This window comes from Drosophila mauritiana, chromosome 3L (assembly GCF_004382145.1).
Source record: "Drosophila mauritiana strain mau12 chromosome 3L, ASM438214v1, whole genome shotgun sequence".
Classification (NCBI taxonomy): domain Eukaryota; kingdom Metazoa; phylum Arthropoda; class Insecta; order Diptera; family Drosophilidae; genus Drosophila; species Drosophila mauritiana.
The window spans coordinates 16,512,715-16,536,638 of record NC_046669.1 but is presented as its reverse complement, the minus strand read 5'-3'; the positions used below and the strand labels follow the sequence as shown (position 1 = coordinate 16,536,638).

The 23,924-nt window shown below is 44.1% G+C and overlaps 4 protein-coding genes across 9 annotated transcripts; 2 read left to right on the top strand and 2 right to left on the bottom strand.

Annotated features, from left to right (window-relative positions):
* Positions 1-1,770: 1,770 nt before the first annotated feature.
* LOC117139145 (2-oxoglutarate dehydrogenase, mitochondrial) lies at positions 1,771-14,509 on the bottom strand. 6 transcript variants are annotated; one of them, XM_033301298.1, is made up of 12 exons: positions 14,442-14,509; positions 10,617-10,734; positions 10,413-10,550; positions 9,970-10,149; positions 9,185-9,314; positions 7,416-7,494; positions 6,942-7,353; positions 6,018-6,886; positions 5,065-5,959; positions 4,851-5,005; positions 3,490-3,774; positions 1,771-2,476 (listed from the first exon to the last, which is right to left on the bottom strand). In XM_033301298.1, the coding sequence occupies exons 2-12, from the start codon at positions 10,710-10,712 to the stop codon at positions 2,377-2,379; spliced, it is 3,339 nt and encodes a 1,112-aa protein (XP_033157189.1). In that variant the 5' UTR covers positions 10,713-10,734; positions 14,442-14,509; the 3' UTR covers positions 1,771-2,376. The 6 variants fall into 6 exon arrangements, with proteins under 6 accessions (XP_033157189.1, XP_033157190.1, XP_033157188.1 ...); XM_033301299.1 differs by having other exon boundaries at positions 14,393-14,467; XM_033301297.1 differs by lacking the exon at positions 14,442-14,509 and adding an exon at positions 12,360-12,453.
* Positions 14,510-14,984: 475 nt separating this feature from the next.
* Positions 14,985-16,543, bottom strand: LOC117141091 (general odorant-binding protein 70). The gene is made up of 3 exons (XM_033304407.1): positions 16,287-16,543; positions 15,953-16,227; positions 14,985-15,324 (listed from the first exon to the last, which is right to left on the bottom strand). Exons 1-3 carry the CDS (start codon positions 16,465-16,467, stop codon positions 15,037-15,039), a joined length of 744 nt encoding a protein of 247 aa, XP_033160298.1. The 5' UTR covers positions 16,468-16,543; the 3' UTR covers positions 14,985-15,036.
* Positions 16,544-17,229: 686 nt separating this feature from the next.
* Positions 17,230-21,786, top strand: LOC117141090 (fibroin heavy chain). Its single transcript, XM_033304406.1, has 4 exons — positions 17,230-18,308; positions 19,154-19,291; positions 20,077-20,258; positions 20,311-21,786. The coding sequence occupies exons 1-4, from the start codon at positions 18,178-18,180 to the stop codon at positions 21,654-21,656; spliced, it is 1,797 nt and encodes a 598-aa protein (XP_033160297.1). The 5' UTR covers positions 17,230-18,177; the 3' UTR covers positions 21,657-21,786.
* Positions 21,787-21,876: 90 nt separating this feature from the next.
* Positions 21,877-22,831, top strand: LOC117141093. Its single transcript, XM_033304408.1, has one exon. It carries the CDS (start codon positions 21,943-21,945, stop codon positions 22,534-22,536), a length of 594 nt encoding a protein of 197 aa, XP_033160299.1. The 5' UTR covers positions 21,877-21,942; the 3' UTR covers positions 22,537-22,831.
* Positions 22,832-23,924: the final 1,093 nt, after the last annotated feature.

The following is a 23,924-nucleotide window of genomic DNA, read 5'->3' as shown; positions in this document are numbered from 1 at the left end:
TTGGTCCAAGAATCGGAGCGGGCACAGGGTGATCCGGGCCGAGCTTTCAGGCAGTGCCACTTTTGGCCATAAGCGACTGTCCCCATTTTAAAGATTGTGTTTACTTTCTTGGCGTGATATTGTGGTTTCTGCCCTTTAGAAGAGTTCTTCGTTTATCACAGATAGCTTGCTGATTGATTGGTGCCAAAGAGAAATAGTATTGCCAGTATTTCATTTAAATTTCTCTAAGCTTGAAGTTTTAACTAAGTGAACAAAGTAGTTCAATAAGATAGCATCTACGAGTAGGCTTAGAAGAGTTCTTTGTTGATTGCAGATTGATTGGTGCCAAAATGAAGTAGTAGTCCTTAATATCAAGCTTAGATACGATTTTTAGTAAATTTAATAATATAGCTTAAAAAATTCTCAATTCATTGAATTTAAAAATGAATTTATTTATTTAATAAATAATTTATTATAGATAGAAAAAGGAGTAACAACTTTAAAGCAGCATTAATATTTGATTTCATAACTATTTCTCAGATAATTATGGTGTCTTGAAAAGGGTGTTTCAGCGTTCGTTATCCGTGGCATTATGCTTTCATTTTTGTAGTGCTTTTTTTTTGGCAAATCAGTTAAAAAAACGCAAAATACTTGAGTCAACAGATAGTAAGCAAATATTCCAGACACGTGGTGTTTGCCCCTGATAATTGCACCCAGTTACTCCCAAAAGAAAGACACTCTTCAATGCGGTCGCCGGAGGAGTTCCTCCGGGGAGACATGAAAATATACTGTCAACATTAGAAAGTAAGGCAAAAACTCCGGCGAAGATGTTCGATTAAATTGCTTTTGCAGGGGAAAAGAAAGAAATTGACCAAAAGTGAGCACTTTACCTGCCCAATTGGCGATGTCGAAGTTGTCGGGACAGGAAGATCTTGGCTCCAAACTGCAGATAGCATGTGAAAGTACGCATAGAATGATGGAGCAGTGAAAATGGAAAATGCTCAACGGCCAGTCTTGCAACTTCCTGTAGAAAATCTAGTTGCTGCAAGTCTTCCAAAAAGAGAAGAAAATTGAAAGCATGAAACTGGTTCTTGGGGCCTAGAAGCTGTAAAAGGTTTTCCCCTATTTATATTGAGTAAAACACGCAGTGTACCATGCATTAAATAGTAAATTGTATATTTCCTTTTTAATCGTGTTATTCCCACATTTCACATTATTTGCAAAAATCTTTTCTTATCAGGGCTCTTGACAACTCATTTTGCCTTGTGTAATATTTGATTTTAACATTCTACTTACTTACTTGGTGCAAATTTGTGATTTATATTTTGTTGTAGTAACACTAAAATTTAGAGATGAAGTTAAATTTTCGACAATGTCGCACACACATGCTCTCTCTTTAAGTTCTCTCCTTTTATAAAATAGTTTTCATTTTGTTTTTCTTGGAAAAGTTTAGCTTTATCACTCTACAGTTCAATATCTTATATTGGTGCGAGACAAGTGCAATATTAGTTTTTAAGTATATATATATTTTGTTTTGTAAATATTTTTAAGAGGGTCCTGATTGGACTCCGTCCGTGGATCAAAAACAATTAAAGCATTTTGGCTGCATTTTGATGCGCTCCATAAAGGGTTTCCAAAAAAATAAAACACGCTTTGCTTAGTTCCAAACACAAGTTGTTGTTGAGAATCGTAATCAAAGCTTCCAGTCCAAATTACTGGGGAGTATATAAAACGCGAACTATATCCCTGATAGTGCCTCCTCGATCGGTGATGAACTAAAGCACAGCTCTGTTGGTTTGTCATTGTTAAGTATTATACTTGTTCATTTATTTAAACAAAAATGTGTAACTTAGGCAAACAAAAACACTAATGATTTCTTGGCCTGCGATCGATAAAGGCTGTCAAAACTTCGCGTGGCTTGAGATAGTTTAGTTATATATAATACAATAAAATAAATATTAAACATAGGAATAAGAAATAAGATTATAAAGGGTTTTATTCATTCCGAAAGTATAGTGATATCCTCCTCCTATGCGAGTTCTCATCACTTCAAATGTATGCGCATAGGTTAGTTGGCTATTTACTAGATCTTGGCTCTTTAGTTTGCATTAAAGACTTGCTGTGAGTGGTTGTAGTTCTTTTTCGTTTTGCTTGATTCTTTACTAAACACTTAACATTTCGTGTTATTTGTTACTTGGTTGCCGTTTGCTCTTGTAATTTCACTAAACTAATATTTAACATTTCATTACTTTCACACAATGCTCTTAACAATTTCGTCAGCAAAAAATCGTATCAAAGAGTCTGCATACGTTTCAATACAAAATATAATCGTAATTAATATTCATCGTCTCCATCTCCATCTTCATCCCAATCTCATCTGCATCCTAACCCATCTCCTTAGGTCGAAATCGCGTCGTTAAGCAGCGCGTTCAGCTCACGGATGTGCTGGGCCTTGGATCCGGTGGCGGTGGAGGCTCCGCAGGCGCGTCCGACGTAGCTGTGGATTAGGAAAATAGTTGGGATTAGTGGGGATACTTGAGGTATCGAGCGGTGAGTTGGCACAACATTCGGTATTCGATTTGCTGATTCGGTTAGACACGTGCACTAAACTTTAGTCTAGTTTCTGATTGGTTTTAGCACAGTTATGGCAAATGTTCAATGAAATGAGGGTTAGGCAAGCGCAGGGTGTTAAATATTAAGATTAAAATGTATAGAGATCTTAAGTCGAGAGTGATATTAAGGGCAACCACACCGAACCCAAACATTGAAATGGACCCCAATAAATTTTGCTATGCAGAATCATTTAGATATTTATCATCAATTCTCAAGCTTCGTGGAACAGCAAATTGCCTAGATTAGGATGGCATATGTATGAGATGTCTGCCTATAAGCGCTAAAAACTCTGTTTTCAAGGTAGTTGTGGTAGTTTTTAACTTGGTTGTGATCTATATAGACAGCACGTCGTACAAACAAACAAATTCAAGTACAGATTACAGCACAACTTTGGTTAGATTGGAGCAGTACAGATGTCGGGGTTAACTGTGGTTTTTTTTACGATTGGGACTGGACTGGCAAACAGCAAAATAGGGCAAACTTATCAAAAACAAATGCAAAACTTTCGAAACGCGCGAGGTGCAAACAAAAACTCAGAACTGAAAAGTAGAACAGTGCTTTAGGATTAGAGGATTAGATTGTTGAGCTGGAGGTTAAGAGTAGTAGGGTTTGGTGTGTTGATTTCTTTTTAACCGGGGGTACCATGAGGCGCTGGATCATGGAACGAACAATCATCATGCCAAACAACAGAAATCAGAAACGCAATCGAGGAAACTGATAAAAGGGAAACGAGGAGACAAATGAAGAGATAACGGAACTGAGAGTTAATTTCCGTTTGGTAGGATAGTTAAGTTGCAGATAGTAGTTGGTAGTTGATAGTTGATTAGATTAATTGTAGATACACAGTTCATTGACCGCGCGCATCGTAGCGGAGCTGAGCTGAGCTTGCCCTCTCACCTAATTTTGCGTCCGGTTTTCGCTATGCGGGCGCCCGGAGCGGCCGCGATGCCCGCGGGCCTATTGAAATCGTGTCGTACATTCTTTAAGTCAAAGTGCTTGGCGGCATTGAAGTCGCCGCCAAGGGTTTGCGCCGGATCCTTAGGATCGCCGCCGGAGTTCGGGGCGGCGAACATGCGACTCAGCCACGGTTTTGATTTTGAATCGGAATCGGTGTCGGATTCATGATTAGTATGATCAGTAGTAGTGGTAGTATTGGTGGAGGAGGATTGTTCATCGCTTTGGCTGTAACAATAACACATACACAGAGAGAGAGAGAGAAAGAGAGAAAGGATTTGTTTTTGGTTGCTTTTTTTCGTTTCTTGGGTAGTTTCGAATTTTTATCAAATTTTTTTTTCTTCAGATTTTGCCAATTGCACAAACATATTTACACAACGAGTGGATTTCGGGGTGGGAATTTGGGAGATTCAAAATAACACATAACTGGTTTGCTTGTCTTTCACAAGTTTCGATAAGTAAATAAACGTAACACAAGAGTTTAAACTAAATCATAAATAAAAAGCCATGCACAGTAAAAATGAATAGGATGAAATATCGGATGAATGAAGCCAATTTGCTGATGGACTCGCTTGGAGAATTGCTGCGATAAATTTTCAGATATTGATTTTTAAACTTTGTGGTGAAAATGATTTTTCGTTTTCTTTTGCGGTGCTGGACATGCTCATCCAAACGAAAATAGAAATCAGAAGCGGATATCCGTTCAATGAGTGTTTGAGTTTTGTGTGTGTGGTGTTTTATCACTTGTTGGGACTAAAACTAGCTAATAAGATAGGTAGAGAGATATAAAAAGTGGGAGTGTGATAAATACAGCAGCTAGGAGGCATGTGAGGGGTGAGAGGAAGCTCTAATAAAAATTTTAAATTCGCCTTTGCCGTATGATACTTTCTTATCAATAAAGATAGTAAATTAAGCAACTTTGGTTGTCGGTCCGCAAGCTTTATAAAATATTATTTATATTAAATTTAGCTTTATTATAAATTAGATATTAAGTGAATATCATACGGCTGGAGCATTTAAAATGATAGCGACTGCGATGAAAAATGAAAAGGTCAAATTAAAGCTTCATTTAATGCAAAAGTAGTGAAACAATAGCAAAAGAGAGTAAAATGTTTAGAGAATCAAAGATAAAAAGTACAGTACACGATGAAAATAGTGCACTTCATGATAGAGACAAAGATAAACTGAGACTAGAGAAGAATCTGAGCCTGAGAGAAAAATCAGGGTGTGAAGACATGGTCGGAGTGCTCCTGCTTAGGTGGTTGGATAGTTGCTGACCGCTTAAATATAGCCCTGGCACCTACCTGACGTCGCGGCTGTGGTTCAAGGCGGTGAGGAAACGAGGTTGCACATAGGTCCAGCTGCCCTGGTTCTTGTGCTCCTCTTGGGCCCACACGAGTTCGGCGTTCTTGTACAGGTTGGCCTGCTCCTTGACCAGATCGAAGGGGAAGGGAGAGATCTGAACATACAAAATACGTTAGCAGATGGTGCAATATAAATATTCATATGGGGACTCACCTGCTCCACGCGCACAATGGCGATTTCGCCCTCCAGCTGCTTTTCCCTACGTGTCTTGGTCAAATCGTAGTAGACGCGGCCCGAGCAGAAGACGACCTTCTTCACATTGCTGGGATTCTGGCCGGCGGGGCCGTTGTCGGGGATGATGCGCTGGAACTCGCTGCCCTCGCTCATCTCGCTGAAAGGACTCTTAGCCTCGGGGTGACGCAGCAGCGATTTGGGCGTGCACAGGATCAGGGGCTTGCGGAAAGGCAATGCGATCTGTCGGCGCAGGATGTGGTAGTAGTTGGCGGGCGTCGAGCAGTTTGCCACGATCCAGTTAATGTCGTGCAGCTGTCGCACTCCGAACTCGTCGGACTCTGGTGGGAAGTAGTCGGGATCGTCGCTGCTCATTTGCAGGAAGCGCTCCACGCGGCACGAGGAGTGCTCGGGGCCCATGCCTTCCATGCCGTGGGGCAGGAGCATCACCAGACCCGATTGGCGCACCCACTTTGACTGACCGCTGGAGATGAACTGATCGATGATCGACTGGGCCGTGTTGCTGAAGTCTCCGAACTGAGCCTCCCACAGCACCAGGGCATTGGGATTCGTCATCGAGTAACCGTGCTCGAAACCAAGCACTGCGTACTCCGACAGCGAGCTGTTGGAGACGGAGTAGGGCGCCTGATCTGGGTACATGTGCTGCAGCGAGTTGTAGGTGGCCTTGTCGACCAGCTGGTGGTGCAGCACATGGTGACGATGCGAGAAGGTACCGCGCTCGACATCCTGTCCGGAAAGGCGCACATGGATTCCCTCCTTCAGCAGAGAGCCGAAGGCCATGGCCTCTCCCAAAGCCCAATCGGCGACCTTTTCGTCCACCATTGCCTTGCGAGCGGCCAACACTCGCAATAGACCCCTTGGAAAGAAATCGGTTAATTAGTATTTGAAGTTTAAGTAACTTTTCTCGACCATACTTGTGAATAACGAATTCAGCAGCGTTCGGTGGCGGCGACGAGAAGCGGTTGCCGATGTGGATGAGGGTCTCCTCCTTGACTCCAGTGGGCGCTACCTTCAAGGGGTCCTTGCCCTCGAAGAAGCCGGACCAGGGCGAGTCGAGCCAGTCCTTGTACTTGACGTGGGTCTCGGTCTTGGCCAGAGCGAATGCCTCCTCGCAAATGTTCTCGTACTTAGCAGCAACCGACTTGACCTCCTCGCCGGTGACAGTGCCCTCGGCGATCAGTTTGTCGGCATACAGGTCCAGACAGTTCTTGTGCTTGCGGATCTTCTGGTACATCAAGGGTTGCGTGAACATGGGCTCGTCGATCTCGTTGTGTCCATTGCGGCGGTATCCGACCAAATCAATAACACAATCCTTGTGGAAAGTGGCACGCCACTCAGCAGCCACCTTGCACACATGCATCACGGCCTCTGGATCGTCAGCGTTGACGTGGAAAATAGGAGCATTGACGACACGAGCCACATCCGTACAGTAAGGAGAGGACCTCGAGAAACGGGGATCGGTGGTGAAACCGATCTGGTTGTTGGCCACCACATGGATCGTTCCGTGGGTGGTGTAGTCGGGCAGGTCCGAAAGATGCATAGTTTCGTAGACGACGCCCTGTCCGCAGAAGGCGGCATCACCGTGGATCAAAATGGACATAACCTTCTTGCCCTCCTGGTCGCCACGGTAGAACTGCTCGGCACGGGTCTTGCCCTGGACCACGGGATCCACAGCCTCCAGATGGGACGGGTTGGCCACGACAGCCAGTCGGATGTTCTTGTTTGTAACGCGGTTCAATCGCTCGATGTATGTACCCAGATGGTACTTGACATCACCAGAGCCCTAGAAAGGAAGGTCATTAAATATATATACCAAGCTGATTTTTATCTTCACATACATCATCAGCAGCCTCAAGACCAGCGAACTGGGTGAAGATCTGGTTCAAGGGCTTGCGGCACACATTGGCCAAGGTGTTAAGACGTCCACGATGGGGCATGCCCATGATGACCGACTCCACTCCCAACTCCGTTGAGACGTCGATGATCTCCTTCAGGGCTGGGATCATGATCTCGCAACCCTCCAGACCGAAACGTTTCTCAGAAGAGTACTTCTTGGCCAGGAAAGCCTCGAAGCCGGTGGCACGGGTCAAACGGGCCAGGATCAGACGCTTCTCCTCGGGCGAGAAGTTGAGGACGCCGGGAGTCTCAAAACGCTTGCGGATCCAGTTACATTGCTCCAGCGAGTTGATGAACATGAACTCCACGCCAATCTTGTTACAGTAGACGTTCTCCAGGCGGTTCAGGATTTCCCTAATAAAGGGAATGTCACATATTAGTTGGGTCATCCATTATCTTTTAGTTGGGTTACTCACTTTAGGGGCAACGAAGCCTCATCGCCTCCGATGAAGGTAGTGCTGGGCAGCTTGAACTGGCGATCCATGTCCTGTTCGCCTGTTTTTTTTTTTTTTTGCGCAGTGGGTTGGAACAATGGGTTAAGACTTTAGTAAGGGGTTCTGAGTGATTGTGTCATGGTGTGGGATTAGTAAATTGTAGGCGGCAGATGTTGGTTTGAAATTCGGAGTGTAATGATTTTTGTTGCTTCTATTCGGAGGTGTTTGTACGCAGTACAGAGTTTAAATTAGGATCGGATGCTCATGCTCAGCTGGTTTGTTCACGGGTTCCTCATTCGGACACTTTTTCGACATGCATTAGACACATCGGTGATAACTTAAATTTGTTTTTGATGGGCTCATAATCTTTCACTTGCAATCAGACTAAGGGGGCTTATCAATCGATTTCCCTTTATTTCGCTTGAGAAATGCAAAACAATCATGCAATCTATTTGTGACATAATCGAATCGGTGAGGTATACTTAAATATATTTATATATTTCGTCACGACATCCAAATTATAACAATTAAAGGCGGAAATGGGCAAACAATGTAACACAAATTCACTGGCAATATATAGCGCATATTTACTTGGTTCTATATATCATTGGATACATTTGTGTGGTTGGTTGGGTTCGATAATCGAATTTTTGATGCCGGGGATCGTGTGTGCGGGTGAAAGACAGAGAACGTCACTAACACAATATTTGGTTTTTAAAGTATTTACAAATCAAGGGTTAAGAACTGATACAGGTTATGTTTCGGGCTAATAGCCAGGTGTTACGACCAACGCCGGATTTACTTACCAAAACTGAAATTAGCGTAAATGGATTTCGTCGAGGAGTTGCCAGGCAATTCTGGTGTATTAATTTCGAGTGGATCGAGGTGAGCAATATTATGTCCTCGAATCTAACGAGTCAGTATTGGGTGTTTGGTTGGTAGTTGTGGTGTTGGTGGTGGTAGTAGTAATAACAATGTTTTCGGATTGGATTTGGTTCGGTTTCGGTTTAGGTTTTTAAAACACACACATAATACGAAAAGAGAGAATTTTGAATTTTTTTTAAACATTGTTCGAGACGATTGGCGGTTTTGGTTTTTGGTTTGAGTTTCGATTGCAGTTTGTGTTTTTCGATTTGTTTACATTTAGGTTAGGAAGCAGTTATATAAAAGTAAAGGAAAAGAAAATAATCAATTAAAATTATAGAATAGATATGGCTTTGAACAAAAACAGATACATGTGCTCAACGCACAAACACAAATAAAGCGAACACTAAAAGCTTCGACAGGATCAGTAGACAATGATTGACAGATGGCAATGTGTTCGAATTTCGTGGGTTAATCGAGAATCGGTGGTCACAGTGCAAGAACAGCGACGTAATATGGAACTGGGGTGCTCAGAGATATAGAGTCGACAGGATGCTTAAGAATAAACCTTAACGGAAAGATACGAACTTCGAGAAAGCCAAACACCAAGGTTACTTACAGGAAATATTGAAAAACCTTCAACTGAACGGAACTCGCTAACTTAATCCTACAAAGGGGCATGTGTCCCTTCCTCATCAACTCCGAATTTCATTTAACCTTCTTCGGCTGTTAAATGGTAAGCACGAGTTATTTTCAAAACCAATTGCGTAAGTTTGAGTGCTTAACTTAGTTACTAGGCGAGTGGGTAGTAGCAGGATGGTGCATCAGGTTTTGGATTGAGTGGTGCGACTGGGGGTTAAATGAAACAGTTGTGTAAAAGAATTTACCAAACAAAAACCCAGAGTGCTGCCTGAGCACATCTTCGTTAGCACGACGTGCTAGCCCATCCTTGCAGACGGTTTTTTCGCGAGTCAAAATTCCGAGCGGATCCAGATCAGATGCCAAATGACCTCGTGACTATATGGTACATACATATCGTAGACAGATTGGTTGATTATATGTAAAGAGGTGTACAGGGTAGATCATAGGACTTAGGTATATTAAGTTAAATGCGTACGCCAGGAAGTTATCGTATGTCATTAGAAACTCAAACAAGCTACAAAACAACAGGCTTAACTTTACCAAAAATGTATATCATATGAAAATTAAAATTAACTTCTTCTCTGGCAATATAATCAGAATATCCTTGGATAATCGCAAATAATTTCGATATTTCTTTATCTTATTAGCTAGTGAGGAATGGTGCAATCAAAAGTGACAAGTCCCCTTAATATATAACTATTTGGTGAACCGAAATGGAAGTGATTGAACAGAAAACCAAACTACTCATGAAGGAGTGAATGTCTAACTCTATGGATACTGTGGATGGCGTGGGTAAGTCAACGAAGTATTTTCTAATCTACCATGAATACTGGATTCGAAATGATTTGGTCTGGGTAAATGGACAATAGTGAACACACATAAGGGTGGGGCAAAGGCAACTCTACTGATCATAATCTAAACATAAACATTAACTGAACCTAGGAGAACGAAACAAAAAGCGCCAACTGTGGCTGCAATCTCCACCGTTCGGCTGGAAGCCAAGTAATTGAGCCAGCACGAGCCGACATACCTGGTAGCTCCTGATGATGGCCTGGACGGCCAGATGGTCGTCAATGGTCTTGGAGTCGGGCGCAGCGCCGGCGACGGCTCCTCCAAAGTTGAAGGACGTCAGCGGCAGAGTGTTGGCCTGCACGGGCGCCAAGTTGGGCGGGCTAACGTAGCTGTTGCTGCGGAAGTACGCGTCCCAGGACTAAAAGAAGAATGAATCAATGAGGATTTATTGTGTATTAAAAAGTATTGCAAGTCAATGCTTTATTCCACCGTTTTATTGGACTTTTTTTTAAAATTTTTTGTTACAGAGAACATTTAACATTTTTAAATGGTTTTTAAAAGGATAATTATACACTTCCGCTTCAGAAATAAGCAATTCGAACTTGTTTCGCGATGACTCAGAATCAAGAGTTCAATTTAAAAAGTCGCAGGAATAAAACCCTGTTTAATGGGGATACTTACGGTGTGCACGGAAGTGGGATCCCGAAGCCAGGCGTTGTACATCTCCTCCACGTAGGAGGCGGTGCTGCCGTTGGCAAAAGGTTCGGCAGCCGCGGAGTTGTAGGTGCGCACAGCGGCCGCTGCAGTTACCTTGGCCATCTGCCAAAGATTGGGGTTTCATTAGTGGGGGTTTCCTCAAGAGTTCTCCATATCGACCAAACTCACCTGCTGACTGCTGCTGCTCTTGAGCAGCCATGTGGCGAAGTTCTTGTGCGCCATCGGCGACAAGGCCAGGCTGAAGGCTGTGTGGGCTCTATGCATTTTGTAGCTTTACAAAATAGAACTGAAAGAAAGAGGCAAGAGACAATCTTAGTGGAGATCTTATCAGCCAACTATTATATCACTTCCAACTGATTAATCGATGGCGGCTTTGTTGACAAACAAGCCACGTAAAAGATAGTGCCAGTGCCACCCCCGAAACACCGAACTCCTGACCCTCGGCTGCTGTAAACGCGATAAGATAGCTTAGAAGTTTTTACGTCATGGTCATGTTCTGGGTTTTAACTGTGTCACCGATCAACCGAATGTTCCGAACTTGTTGCCAGGCCAGTGGGCCAGTTATGAAATTCCCTCACGCTCACGAAACAAGTTCACAATTGAATGGATGCGGGGGAATTTACATACGTCTAAAGCCAGACTAGACCGTTGAGATCGGGGGATCGCTTGGTGGAAAAAAGCACACGTGATGCCGTACGTCTGCTGATTCCGCCGATGACGTCAAACTAACGTGGGCTGGTTTCGCCAGTCTGTCGCTCGTTTTTTTGATAATCAGCCAAGAAATGGCGGAGATACTTTGGCCCCCAAATATAATGGTGAAATGGGGGGTTTTATATGGGGAGAGCCAGCTGCTTTTTGCGCAGTTTGTTCGTTTCCCAACTTTTAATCAGTTGTGAATATTTGCCCTCACTTTTTGTTTGCCATCTCCGAATCGCAGTGAGCATTCACCTGGGTATTTGTCCCAAAACGAGTTTGCCCAGATAACGCAAAGGCGTCAAGAGTGAATGTCCCTGGCTCGGAGTAATAAATTCCTGCGGTCCATGACTAAACTAAGAACCCTCTAGACGCAATTCAGTGATAAGAGGAGGCCGCTTAACCGGCCTCCAGTCCCGATCATGCCACGACAGCACTTCCAGAATTTGTCAAGTTATTAATCAAATTATTGGCGATAGGCCAGCGCGTGCGGATGTCGTAATTGAATCCCTATCTAAAGCCAGTCGTGCAAAAAATACGTACAAATTGAATGAAATTCGGATTGGGAACTTATGGGGCAAGGAAGGCGTGGCCAGGTCACATGTCTTATCGACGAAGGCATGCTGGCCAGACGATCCAAATGAAGTGATTACAAAATACTGGCCCCCAGACAAGGGAGCACAAAAAATGAAAGAAAACAATTGGAACGGCTAACCGGTTTGGAGTGGTCAAAGCTAAGTATTTGAAAGTGCATCACTCGGGTTATTTGATTCGGTCATAGCTACAATTACAGTTACATTGTCCGCCCCACAATAGATAATTCAATTTAGCAGCCCGACATTTTCTTTCAGTGTCATTTATCTGTTTGCTTGTTTTGTGCTGGCGCTTTTCACATACTGCTTTCCCTGCAATTATATTCTGCTCGACGTCGCCGCAGATGTTACGAAAACACATTACATAAGTGCAAAAAATAAAAAACGAAGACTCGCGTGAGAGCAGCTGAATTATTAGAACGCCCAGATGATGGAGCTAATTAGTGTGAAATAGTCCGCCCGATGAGCCTGCAGTTCCACAATTCGAAGCATGACTGGAAAAATCCATTAGGCTTTCGGTCGGTGGAAGGTCTAGTTCCGACTGTATATACACTGCACCGCGGTGGAATCAAGACACCGTATAATATATACGCATATACTGCGTGCGATTGCTCCAAAAACCAACCGAATATATGTACTCGTCGTACTCGTATCCGTATCTCGCAGATACGCGTCAAACGTTTGTTCGTGCTGAGTGCTGCGCGTCGACTGAAGCGAAAATACAAAAGCGGCCGCCTTCGAGAGTGAAATATAAAATTTAGAAATCGAATTTGCTCTTCACGAACCGCCGAGCGGGCTGAAAACTTGGAAGGAAAACACAGAGTGAGTGTGTGATAAAAACACACAAAGCGGCCACATGACAACTCGGCGTTGTATCTTTATCTTCTGGCAAAAGGGGGTTTGGTCGGTCGCCGATCGGTGGACCTGATAACAGTCAGGTACATACTCATGTATCTACATATTGACCGCACTTCCTCCGCTTATCTAACCGCCTCGCCTCCTGGCTCTTGCCCATGTCTTGCGTATTTATAGCCCGAATTTGTTTACAACAATCCCAAAGTCCGATCGTCAGCCGGCTGATGGTTTGAAAGAATGCCGCCCACACAGCCCAAAACCAGAAGAGTAGTGAAGTGAATCAGAGAGAAAAAGCGGCATGGTATGCGTAGGAAAATAATATTCAAAATACATTCATAGACCTTGTTTATCATATAACACCAAAGACAACAAAAATTAATATACAAAATGTTTTTATAAGATTTGGTATACAATTGAGTATCCAGAATAACTTGATATAAATTGATTTTTAATTTTTTTTCACAGTGCATTTAATAGGTCAAGCGCAAGTGAATATGTGCGTGTATCGATTACTTTTCCGCTAATCAATAAAGTTTCAAGTTCACACACCAGACACATTAAGTTAACCATTTACCTCGATGCGAGTGCGAAATTAATGAACAATCGAGGAGGACCGATCATTAGATACTCTTAGTTATTTTAGAATTGTTGTATTTTATAGTTTAATAATACTTCTAATATTACCCCCACTTCTTTGAAAGCTATTTGAGAAAGATAATAAGAAAAATATAAAAAACAAAAATTATGTGGTAAACTGTAAATCCTAATTTTGATCTTATTCTAAACAATAACGGAAATGGCAATTTGAATATCGAATGCTAACTATGTACTGGTATCTACATGTATGTACTACTTTAATTATCCTGCATATTCCTTTTCCACCAACTAGTCTTAGACTGAATAAAAGCTATTATCAAAGTTGGCGTGAGCCATTCAACTGTCATGATACCCTTTAAAAGGGTATAAAACGTCAAGAGAGACGCACCCAGTAGGGTTCTGCACCTTGCTAAGCCGTTCCAGAAACCAGCTTGCAACTGCATTCCATTGAAAAAAACCTGGACGAGCCCCCCTCAAGACGAAGAAGAAGAAGAGTGGTCCAAGGGCATGAGGTAATTGCGGAACATGGTGCGAGGGGGAGGGAGAGGTTCCGTAGTATTATAATACTTTGGTGGTTACTATTCCCGATCTGGGGCCTTTGCAGCCGACTTATGATAGGTTGTGGCAGATGATTCACATCCGTCTGCAGAAAAAAAAACAAGTTGTGCTGCCCCAGACAATGCGGCCGCGCGCTTTCTTTGCGGTTTGCTGTTGCTATTGCCATTGCTTTTGATTGATGATTCATTGGGCGGCGGGGAGAAAAGCACACGCGGCACTCGGTCAATTGCGTCATCAATGCGGCAAGTTAATTTTACAAAAACACATGTGACGTCGCCGACGTCGCTTGTTTTGCATTGCGAAATTTCACTTTTCATTTGGGGCAGCCGGCGCAAGCGCTTTTCCGCCGAAGAGCCGCCCACCTGCACTTTTCCAATTATATAAGAACAGTCCTTGAATTTAAATGAAGAAAAACTTTGGAATATACCAATCAAATGCCTGCTAAATGCACTTTTTAGAAAGGAGAACACGCGGCGTGGCTTATTGATCGCTGAAACGATGATGGTTATTCCTGGAATTCCACATGATGCAAAAGCGGACCACGAATGTGGGACAAGAGAAAAGCACGCGAAATGCAGGTTTTCCGCTGACGCCAGTGCTAGCTCTAAGTTGCCCATAGCCCCACACACTTTTTGCAAATTAACGCACTTGATTTGATTATTTTTACACTAAAGTTGCTTAAAGTTGAAATATTTACGTTTTTACAGCCGAAAACTTTTGCTTTAGTGGTGGGACTGTTAATGCTGGCGGACGGCCTGGACTGTCTAACATATCGAAACGCAATCGTTTTCTGCTAGATATCGATTATTTTCACAGTTTTGGTGAGCGGTAACACTAGCATACAGAGCTTATTCCTATGCGACTGCAGGTGGCGCCACTGTAGATGATAATAAAAGGCGCGATGTATAAAGTCTGTAAATAATATGTCAAGAATTCAAAATACTTCCGTTATCTTTTTAAGTCGATTTTGATATGTGCAATAGGATCCAGAAATTTGTTGCTAAGCGTGTAATCAAGAATGGATTGACTCTTGTGCTTGACAATTTTCCATTTTCAATATCAGTGAAATCATGTGAAGTTTTGTAAGAAAAATTCAAACGATATTTGCAATAGAAAAGTGAGTAATAAGATGACACATGTTTAGTAATTTCCAACAGCCACAATAATTTCAACAACAAGCCACCTACACTGTTTTCCACAGCATAGTAGCAATAGTCGCCGCCGGACACAAAAACTGGAATTGAACTTGCACTAAACATTTAATTGCTACGCACACTAGACAGAGTGACTAACTAATATCTGCTGTATTGATCCAGACAGTAGCCGGTAATTTGGTCCGATATACAGTCGAAGACATCGAACGCCAGATCGCAGCTTTCTCCTTTCTTGGGCAGCTCCTTGCGATTAACGCCGTACCGGGCGGTCATTGTCCGGAGGCAGAGGTTCACGGACCGCAAGGTGGCCATGAAGAATCCGTGCTCGTGCACTCCTTCGGAGTAGAAGTGGACCAGTCCGTCTAAGGTGGGCCAGCCCCTCTGATCGATGGCGTTGTTTTTGGCATAGACGCAGTGCAGCAGGCACTAGAAATAGGGATAATTATACTCAACGAGGGTCTTTTAGTAAATAAACTTAACTTAAACCTGTTTAAATTATACAATGGAATACACAGTGAAAATTATTTAATGAGTTAAAACTAACTACAGGCTATCTAAAAACAATAGTTTGTTTCTTTATATTAACATTTGTAATATTTGCACTTAATAATTTCTAATTTTGATCAAAACTAAGAAGCAGAGTATCCCCTAACACATAGTCAAATCTGACACATTTGTCCACTAATATTTTTCTCACTGCATAGGTACTTCTGTCTGTGCATTCAATTTGCTGATGCATAAAGCCAGCTAATGTGTATTAAGTGCCGCCATAAAGTGCGCTTTTCAGCCATCAAATTCAGCATTGCGCTGGGAGGTGTGCGAAAAATCTCCGCCGGAGGCGTGTGATTTTGAATGCAACTGAAAATGCATTTGCTTTTCTTTCGATTGTCTAAAAACCCTGACTTTAGGTTTTGCTGGGTGAGCTTAAGTGGGGGTTTAGCCAATTGTTTCTTGGGCTGCCATTGAACTTAATTGAGCTTGGCTTATTCATTTCATTAACACGAGAAGAAAAGCGATCTACTCGCAGAAGATTCTCCTACTTGACTTTACTTACCCCCGCAATGCGTTTGTCTTCCAGAGGCACCAGAGTGGGATGATATATACCCGAACTGGCCACATCCAGACGTCGGATGTTCCTCATCAATCTGGCCACATGGCGTTTTGGTTCGGGTTCATCGTAGACTATGTACTCGTACTGGCTAATGTTGGGGGAATGATCGAGGGAAGGTGCCTCGGGCACAGAAGGCCAAATGAAGTCGATGGAGTCATCGTTCGGATCGATGGGCGGCTGATTGTGTGACACCTGCTCCTTGAGTATCTCATAGGCCTCTATATGGGGACCAAAACCGTATAGTACTTGATATGGCTTAACTAATTTGAGGACCCACCATTAACCAACTTGTTGCGGACCTCATCCTGGCACTCCCTTATGACCGACTCCACTTTCCTGGCCGTTCTGGGTGGATTCAAGCACTTGGCCTTTTTCGTCTCGAAGCGAATTAGATATTCCACAGCGTCGATCGATGTGATAACCATGCACGAGATGCATAAAAGTTGTGTAATCCTCATGGTTGCGATTAATTGGAGTCTCCACGCCGATCCGATCGCCTGGGCCGCTGTCAAATGAATGTCCCCCGAAGAAATGGACGCGATGAAATCGAAAGCATTTTCACTTTTCCAAGCCAACCTGGCAGGATGGCCCACACAGGCCACTTATGAATTTCCAGTTTAGCTGTATTTTTTTTCTTCTCATTTCAGTTTTGCTCTTTGGGTATGTGGTTCAATGGCAAACGGCAACACTCCAAGTGCAACTGCAACTGCCACAACTGGTTGCACATTTCCCATGCGTGCAGTCCGTTAGAAACTTGTCCTTAAAGCTCGACCACATGCCTATGAACATGGTCATTGGCAGCGGCCATATATCATGGCTATACATATCTCCATAGCTCTCCGATCGCGATCGCATTGGGTTTCGTTCCATTGTCTCTGCGGTTGTGCGATTACACAGCGCTTATGCTCGGAACGCACTCGCTCCGATTGAGCGCACAATTAACCAATTGGTGAACTCTTCCGCCTTCTGACCAATTTGCATGTGGCCAAAAAACAACGGCTATAAAGATTATCAAAGGCGGTAGTCTATGTGGATGTGGATATGGGCTAGCCAGAACTATAAACTATAACCGGAATCAAAGGCAACCAAGCGGGGCGGTCTAATCAGAGGGCCTGACATATCCCCAGTACATCCCCTTCTAGAACCCAGAACAATGGCCAATAACTGTACTTGGAAGTGGTCAGTAGCGTCGCCACGCTAATTATGGCTCATTAAAATGGCCAAGATTCAAGAGCCAAGATCCTAGGCGGAAATTGTCATAAGGTTCTGTGGTCTCCTCCAGCCGACGGGTAATTGCCTTTAATTGCATACCTGGCCAAAAATTGCAGCTAAGACACTGACCTAGACTCGCTCTGGATCGAATTTGTAATAAGCTCCGGCTAACGGAAAACTCAAAATGGAAAATTGATTTCCCAGCGATGAAGTTCAATGTTCAGCGTTTCGCGATTTGTAAGCTGCAGATAGAGCGGGGCGGGGATTGTGGATTGTCAACAGGAAGCTCTCCAGGTTGCAACTTCGGGGAACAAGAACAACGTGAGCTAATTGACAGACAGCTACACAGGCACGATTTTCCATTTTCCGCTGGCCATTTCCCGCGGGTTTTAAGCCCCTTACCCCGCCCCCCGTAAAGTGGCGAACAAGGAGCCATAAAATAGGAGAAACACAGCAGCAGCTGCAACAACACTTGCGTGTCCATCATTAGAACGAATTCTCTCACCTGAGCCCCGCGCCCACTTTCCGCCTTTTCTTGTAACGCAATTTGCACACAAATGCTGCTGTTTCATCTTCGTGGCTTTGGCTCTTTTTGGTGGGTGGTCAGGTGAGACAAGCAGCACCACTAGCTCCACTAGCACCACCATATGACGCCGCACGAACCGCTCGCTGAGCCGCCTGAGAATCGTATTTAAATACGAAGGTCTAACGCTGGATCGCATCAGTCGTCGCCGTCGCGTTGTTCTAGCCGCTAGCTCCTCTCGAAGATCGCAAACCAAGTCGGAGTTTAAGTCGGGATCCAAGCTCGGATTGGGAGACGATCAAAGCGAATCGAATCGAATTGAATCGGAACTGTTGGGGGAATAGAAGTTTATGTGGTGACTGTGCACCTGGAACAGGATGCCCGTTTGATACTTGTTTCATCTCTTGATTGGATTAAAACGAATGCGATTTGAATGATGCTGCATCTGCATCGGCACGCGAATTCCCTCTTGTTTCTCTGCGCAGTTTTGGGATACTTTGCGGATCCTGCAAGAGCCGAAATCGAGTACAATACCATCAACGAGGATGGATCTTTCCAGTTTCGGTACAGAGATGTGTGACAAACTATAGTGAACATTTTAAAAGGATATTAAGCACTGAAGAAAAAAAGTGCATAAATTAAGAGTTATATGCATATGCATTTAATTGCAATTGCAACACCCAGTGACTGAAGCCATTTTCGTTACAATTAAAATATTTTGAATTTAGTAACATTTTCCATATTACCTAAAAATGCTTTAAAAAACAGAAGGATATGTTGACAGAAATTAGTGATTTCTTTTTTAATACGTTTTTGATAATAGCTAATTTAACAAAAATACTTAAATCTAAAATGGACATAATTAGTAATGCGATTTTCAGATAAAAATGAACTTAAAATTTTATATATGAATTGAAAATTTCTATTTCATCACAATCATCAGCTCAATAACAAGACTTAACCCACAACCATAAAATTCATTAAATAGAATAACTAATTGATATATTAAAACGTTAATTGTCGTTCATTAGCCTTTGAAAGAAGTAATAGTAAATAGTCGCTGAAAATGAGTCAATTGCCTACAACCTTCGCTGTTTGGTGGAATAGTAAACCTTTTGAAAAGAGAACAACTCAATTACAGTTTTTTAGCAGCCATGGGTCATAAATCTAACAAATCATCTAATCGGTCAATGATGTCTGCTACCTTACCATCACCATCACACCCGAGCAAATTTGAGATTTTTAGCACCTCTTTAACGCCTCAACGTTTTGCAACCACAACAATAACACGCTTCCGACCATCTTTCCCTCTCCATTTCGCACGCATGGGGCAACGCAATTACTTCTGTTTCGATGGACCCCACCTGGCATGGATAATGGATATGCTGTTGCTTCCAATCGGCCAAAAGACATGCAAATGATGACATTGGCGGCTACTATCACAGCGCCTCGGGCACTCCGGACAACACGGTGCGAGGTCGCTACGGTTCGCGGAGTCCGGCGAGCGGGCAGATCGAGGAGACGGTCTACACGGCCGGACCACGTGGGTGAGTAATCGAAGACGGTAGCGAAGACGAGTGGGTAAAGTGCGCTGGTGCACTGCAAGAAAATAGCATAACTTTAAAGTGCATATGAGCGGAGCAAATTGCATTAGAAACTGATACTGTTAAAAATTCGAAATATATATGGGAAAAAAAGAACATTTGTACTTTTAAAAGTATCTAAACTTGAAATATTTTTAAATATAATTAACGATCTTCGATCATCATTACTTAAAAGTAACTTCCTTAAGGAAGATGTGTGGATTTTTCCTGAGTGTATTGGCGGCGGAGGAAGTGGCAGCACAAAGTGAGTTATCTCCCCTCGATGTCAGAGTTGAGCTCATATATCAGCGGTTGGCGGCAGGCGGCGGCCACTGAAGCGAAACCCAAACAAACGGAGGGGGATCCATGGAGTTGGAGCCGTTCTAACACATTGGACTGCTTTTTCTGGCGTTGCCTAAACGTTTTTCCATTACCGCTTCGGCGCTACTGTTGTTTTTTGCAATCTCCGGTAAATCGGGGGAAACAAAAAGCTGTTAACAAATTGACTGGCCTGAGAGTTTCGAGCCAAAAAAAACGGAATGGATTGTAGATGGCAGATGCTCAACGATAGCGATGATTCTGAATGGGATCGTTCCCCGCGATGTGTAGTAATCGAAGTAATGGCGTGCCGGGCAAAGATCGAATCTATATTCAAAATTGCAGTGCAAGTCCGCTTCCGCTGGAAGGGTTTACCCAATCACCACTCATTGTGTCGGTAGCTAATTAATCTCCCTCCATTTCCCACATAGATTTCGCGTGAACGGACCGAAAATCCATCGGAAAATGGACCTGGCCCAGTATCCGGTACTGCCGCGGGGAAGTCCGGACGATCCGCTGGCCGATCCCTTCGACGATCCATCCTACAGCTTTAGTTTTCGCACTCCGGATCAGTCGCGCAGCGAGGAGAATGATTCGGGAAATAGGATAAGAGGTGAGCTTAGAGAGGATGGTACTTAGCAGTATATTAACTGATTCTATCCCAGGTCTGTACTCCTATTTGGACGACGTGGGCGAGCGGCACAGTGTCCGGTATGCAGCTGGAGCCGGAACCGGATTCGAGATCTCCAACGCTGTGCCGGACAGCCCATCCGTTGTGGCGTACTCCAGTCCTCTGTACAAGTCCCATCCCAAAGCACGCGGCAAGATGTCTGTGCAAAGGGGGCCGGCTGGAAGCTATAAGCTGATCGCCTCCGGATCGGATCACCGACGGGCAGAAAGTCGAGCACCCGATGGCCTGGTGCGGGGAACCTACTCCTTCCTGGACGACAAGGGCGTACAGCGCACTGTGGAGTATATAGCTGGAGCAGGAATTGGCTACCGGGTGGTGCAAAATCGGATTGGTCCTGGAACCCATAACAATCCCTCTGTGGCTGATTTTCGTTTGACAGATCCAGATTTTCGACTGGCTAATGATTTTGGCAGGGGTGCAGGTGGTGGCTTAGGTCCAAAAGGAGGTAGTGGTGGATCAGGCGGTGGAAGTGGTTCGGTAGGAGCTTCGGGTCCAAGTGGTGGTGCAGGAGGAGCGGGAAGGGGCCGTACTCCAAGCAGACCAGGAGGAAAAGATTATCTAAAGCCGGCTGATGGAGCAAGAGATCGGAATCGCGGAGATAGTGATGCTGGGGCAGCTGATGAAAATCTGGGAGCCCATGCTGATGACCAAGGGGATGACATTGGGCTAGGCAACAGCTTCTCTGGTTCCACCAACTTCAATGGCAAAGAAGACCGAAGAGGGTTCCCCGCTGGGAGTCCACAACGGGGCACTACTAGATACGATGCCGGAGGCGATAGCTCTCAGAGAGGGGGTTCAGGTAGCTCCACCAGGAACAATGCTAGTGGGTCCCGAAACAGAAACCGATTCGGCGGCGGTGGTGGAGGTAGTGCCTCCTCTGAACGGGGAGCAGGAAGGGGAGGTGCTGCCGGTGGGGGAAGCAGTCGCCGAGGTGGTGGAGCTGGAGCCTCCAGCGAAGGCGACTCCGGCCTTGGCTACCTGCCGCCCACAGGTGGATCGGGCACCAGTGCCATGAGCGGACCCGGGGACAATTACCACCTCAACGACGACGATGTGGGCAGTTCACTGCCTCCTCTGGTCACCGCCAACCACCGAATTCTAGAGATCGACAGGGATCGGGAGTGGGTGCAGCGACATCGCGACTCCACCGTCATCAAGAACGTGGGTAAATGGTACGTGGGCCTGCCGCCTGGTCAAAGTGTGCGTGCCCATGTCCAGAACATCGACATAATACCTTTGGGCGGAAGGATCGGTCTCTCGCCGTCGGAGGCACTGCGTCAGGATGAGATCGCCGAGCTGAATGCCTCAAGGGAGCACTAAGCACCCATTGGATCTGTAGTTTGTAGTGCGTAGCTCTAAGTGATCAGTGTTGAGTAACCGAAACTGGGTTGACTCCGCATGGAAACTAAAACAGTATTTAAAGCGGAATACATTTTTGCCTGTATCTGTATCTCAAACTGTATCTGTATCTATAGCAAATAGTTATATGATATCCGTGGATGCGGGTATAAGCAGGTTAATCTGCACGTTGCGGTTTCCTTGAATCCACATATAACCGCATGACTTACCATGCTCGGAGTTTAGTTGTGTCTGAGACTTGAACAAGATGTTGGTGCTTTTGATTGCTCCGCTGATAGTTTCCTGTGCTCATGGAGCTCAAGTGTATATGCAGTTCAATGGACAAGGATACTCCTACAACACGGATGGCGATAGATTGGATAGGAGTGTCGTTACGCCTAGTTTTGGAGCATCTTCTTTGGATTCCTTTGGTCCGCTGAACTTTGTGCATCAGGCTCTGAGAACAAGGCAAAATCCGCTTGCCAGAATTTCCTACAACACACAGGATAATCTAGCAGTGGCAACATCCTCGCTGAGTAGTGGCTACCAATTAGCAGCGACCAATCACCTGAAGCCCCTGCAAAGCCATCAAAACTTTGATTTCAGCACCGACCAGATGTCGCATGCCCAGCACACCGATGAGGCGGGAAATGTTTTGGGCAAGTACTCCTACTACGATGAGGCTGGCTACCATGAGCTGAGCTACAAGGCGGGCGCCGGCATCGGATTCGTGGTCATGGGTGGCAATTTGGCCAAGGCCACCGCCGCTGAACCGCACTCGGAAATCGAAATCGGAAACGGAATCCAAACAAATGCCTTGACAAGCCTGCAAGAGTTGCATAAATATCGTGGCTACACGTAAATAAAATATATAAGCCAAAACTAATGCTCGTTCTACTTGGGTGTTTTTCGTTATTTACTGGAAGTCTTTGGAGATCTGACAGTGTCACCTGTCGTGTTTGACACCTACGTGATCGGGGATCTGAACTGCACACATATGTCAAAGAATGAATGACTGGTAAAACGGAGTTCATTCAAAGCAAAGATTGCTGCCTTGCTTGGATATAGAATGCAAGCAATAATCAAATATAATAGGGAGCTCTGCATTTCATACCTTCTACGCGACACAAAAATATCTCTCGATGGAAACACATTATATTCACATTTATAAATAAGTAATTCTAAATTCTTGTTATTGGAAATCTTGGAATATTATATTAGGCTAAATACGAAGGTAAGAAGAAAAATTATTCTTCATTTTAAAAAATAACATAATCTGTTTTAATTACCATCGCATTAATTACCGCTTTTCTTGTCTGGACATAATTTTTCAACGTTTTACAACAAAATTGTTTGCATAAAGTAGATAAGGGTAAACATTGTCAGTTTCTGATCGTAAATGATTGTAAGAGCTTTAATTGCTTGTGGCGCGTGCTTTGGCACGAAACAACTGCTGCGATTTATGCATGTTATAAACCCTAATTGATTTTCCGATCATAAAAATGGTTATTCGGTCGCACAAAGTCATTTTACAAATGGACAGTGCATCCCAAAGCCAAATTGAGTCATCTCTGTGGCTTATTTATTTTTGTTTGGGCAATTTTATGTCGGAAAGGGACCAAAATAATACAGCATTTGAAATGTTCGACGCGTGCGCGCACTTGCCAAATAATTTGAATCGAACGGAAAGCCTTGGCGTCCACGGCGTGGCCTAAATAAAATATATTTCTGGCCGCGCGAAGCCAAGAAAAGCCCATAAGCAATAATAATATGCATATTTGCCAAAACAAAAAGTTATAACATGGGCCAGTTTTGACCGAAAGTTTCACTGCCACAATTAAATTTTAATGTCAAGAGATCTAAGCGAGTGATTTCCCTGAAACAAGTTCCTACGCACTCGAAAACTTTCTTCGCCGAATGCACTAAAAGAACGTACAGAAGAGCACTAAAAAGCTTGCCATAGCTTGACATAGATTCTATTTGGCCGGGCCTAGGGTTTGTGTGGCTGAAATGGCCACGTTCTCAGCGTAGAAATCAATGGCTCACCTGGGAAGTAGCCGAGGTGCATAATTGGGTTAGCGTAGCAGCAGAACGGCCTGCATTGAAACCACAAATTACTGGGGCTCCGGCTCTCCCAGGTGCCAGTTAGCTGTTCCTTTTTTTTTCCCCCCTCATAAACAACGGTTTGGGCTGGGATTCTCCTCCTCGACGAAGGTCAGACTTAATTGGCCCGGGCCTAGGCAACGACAT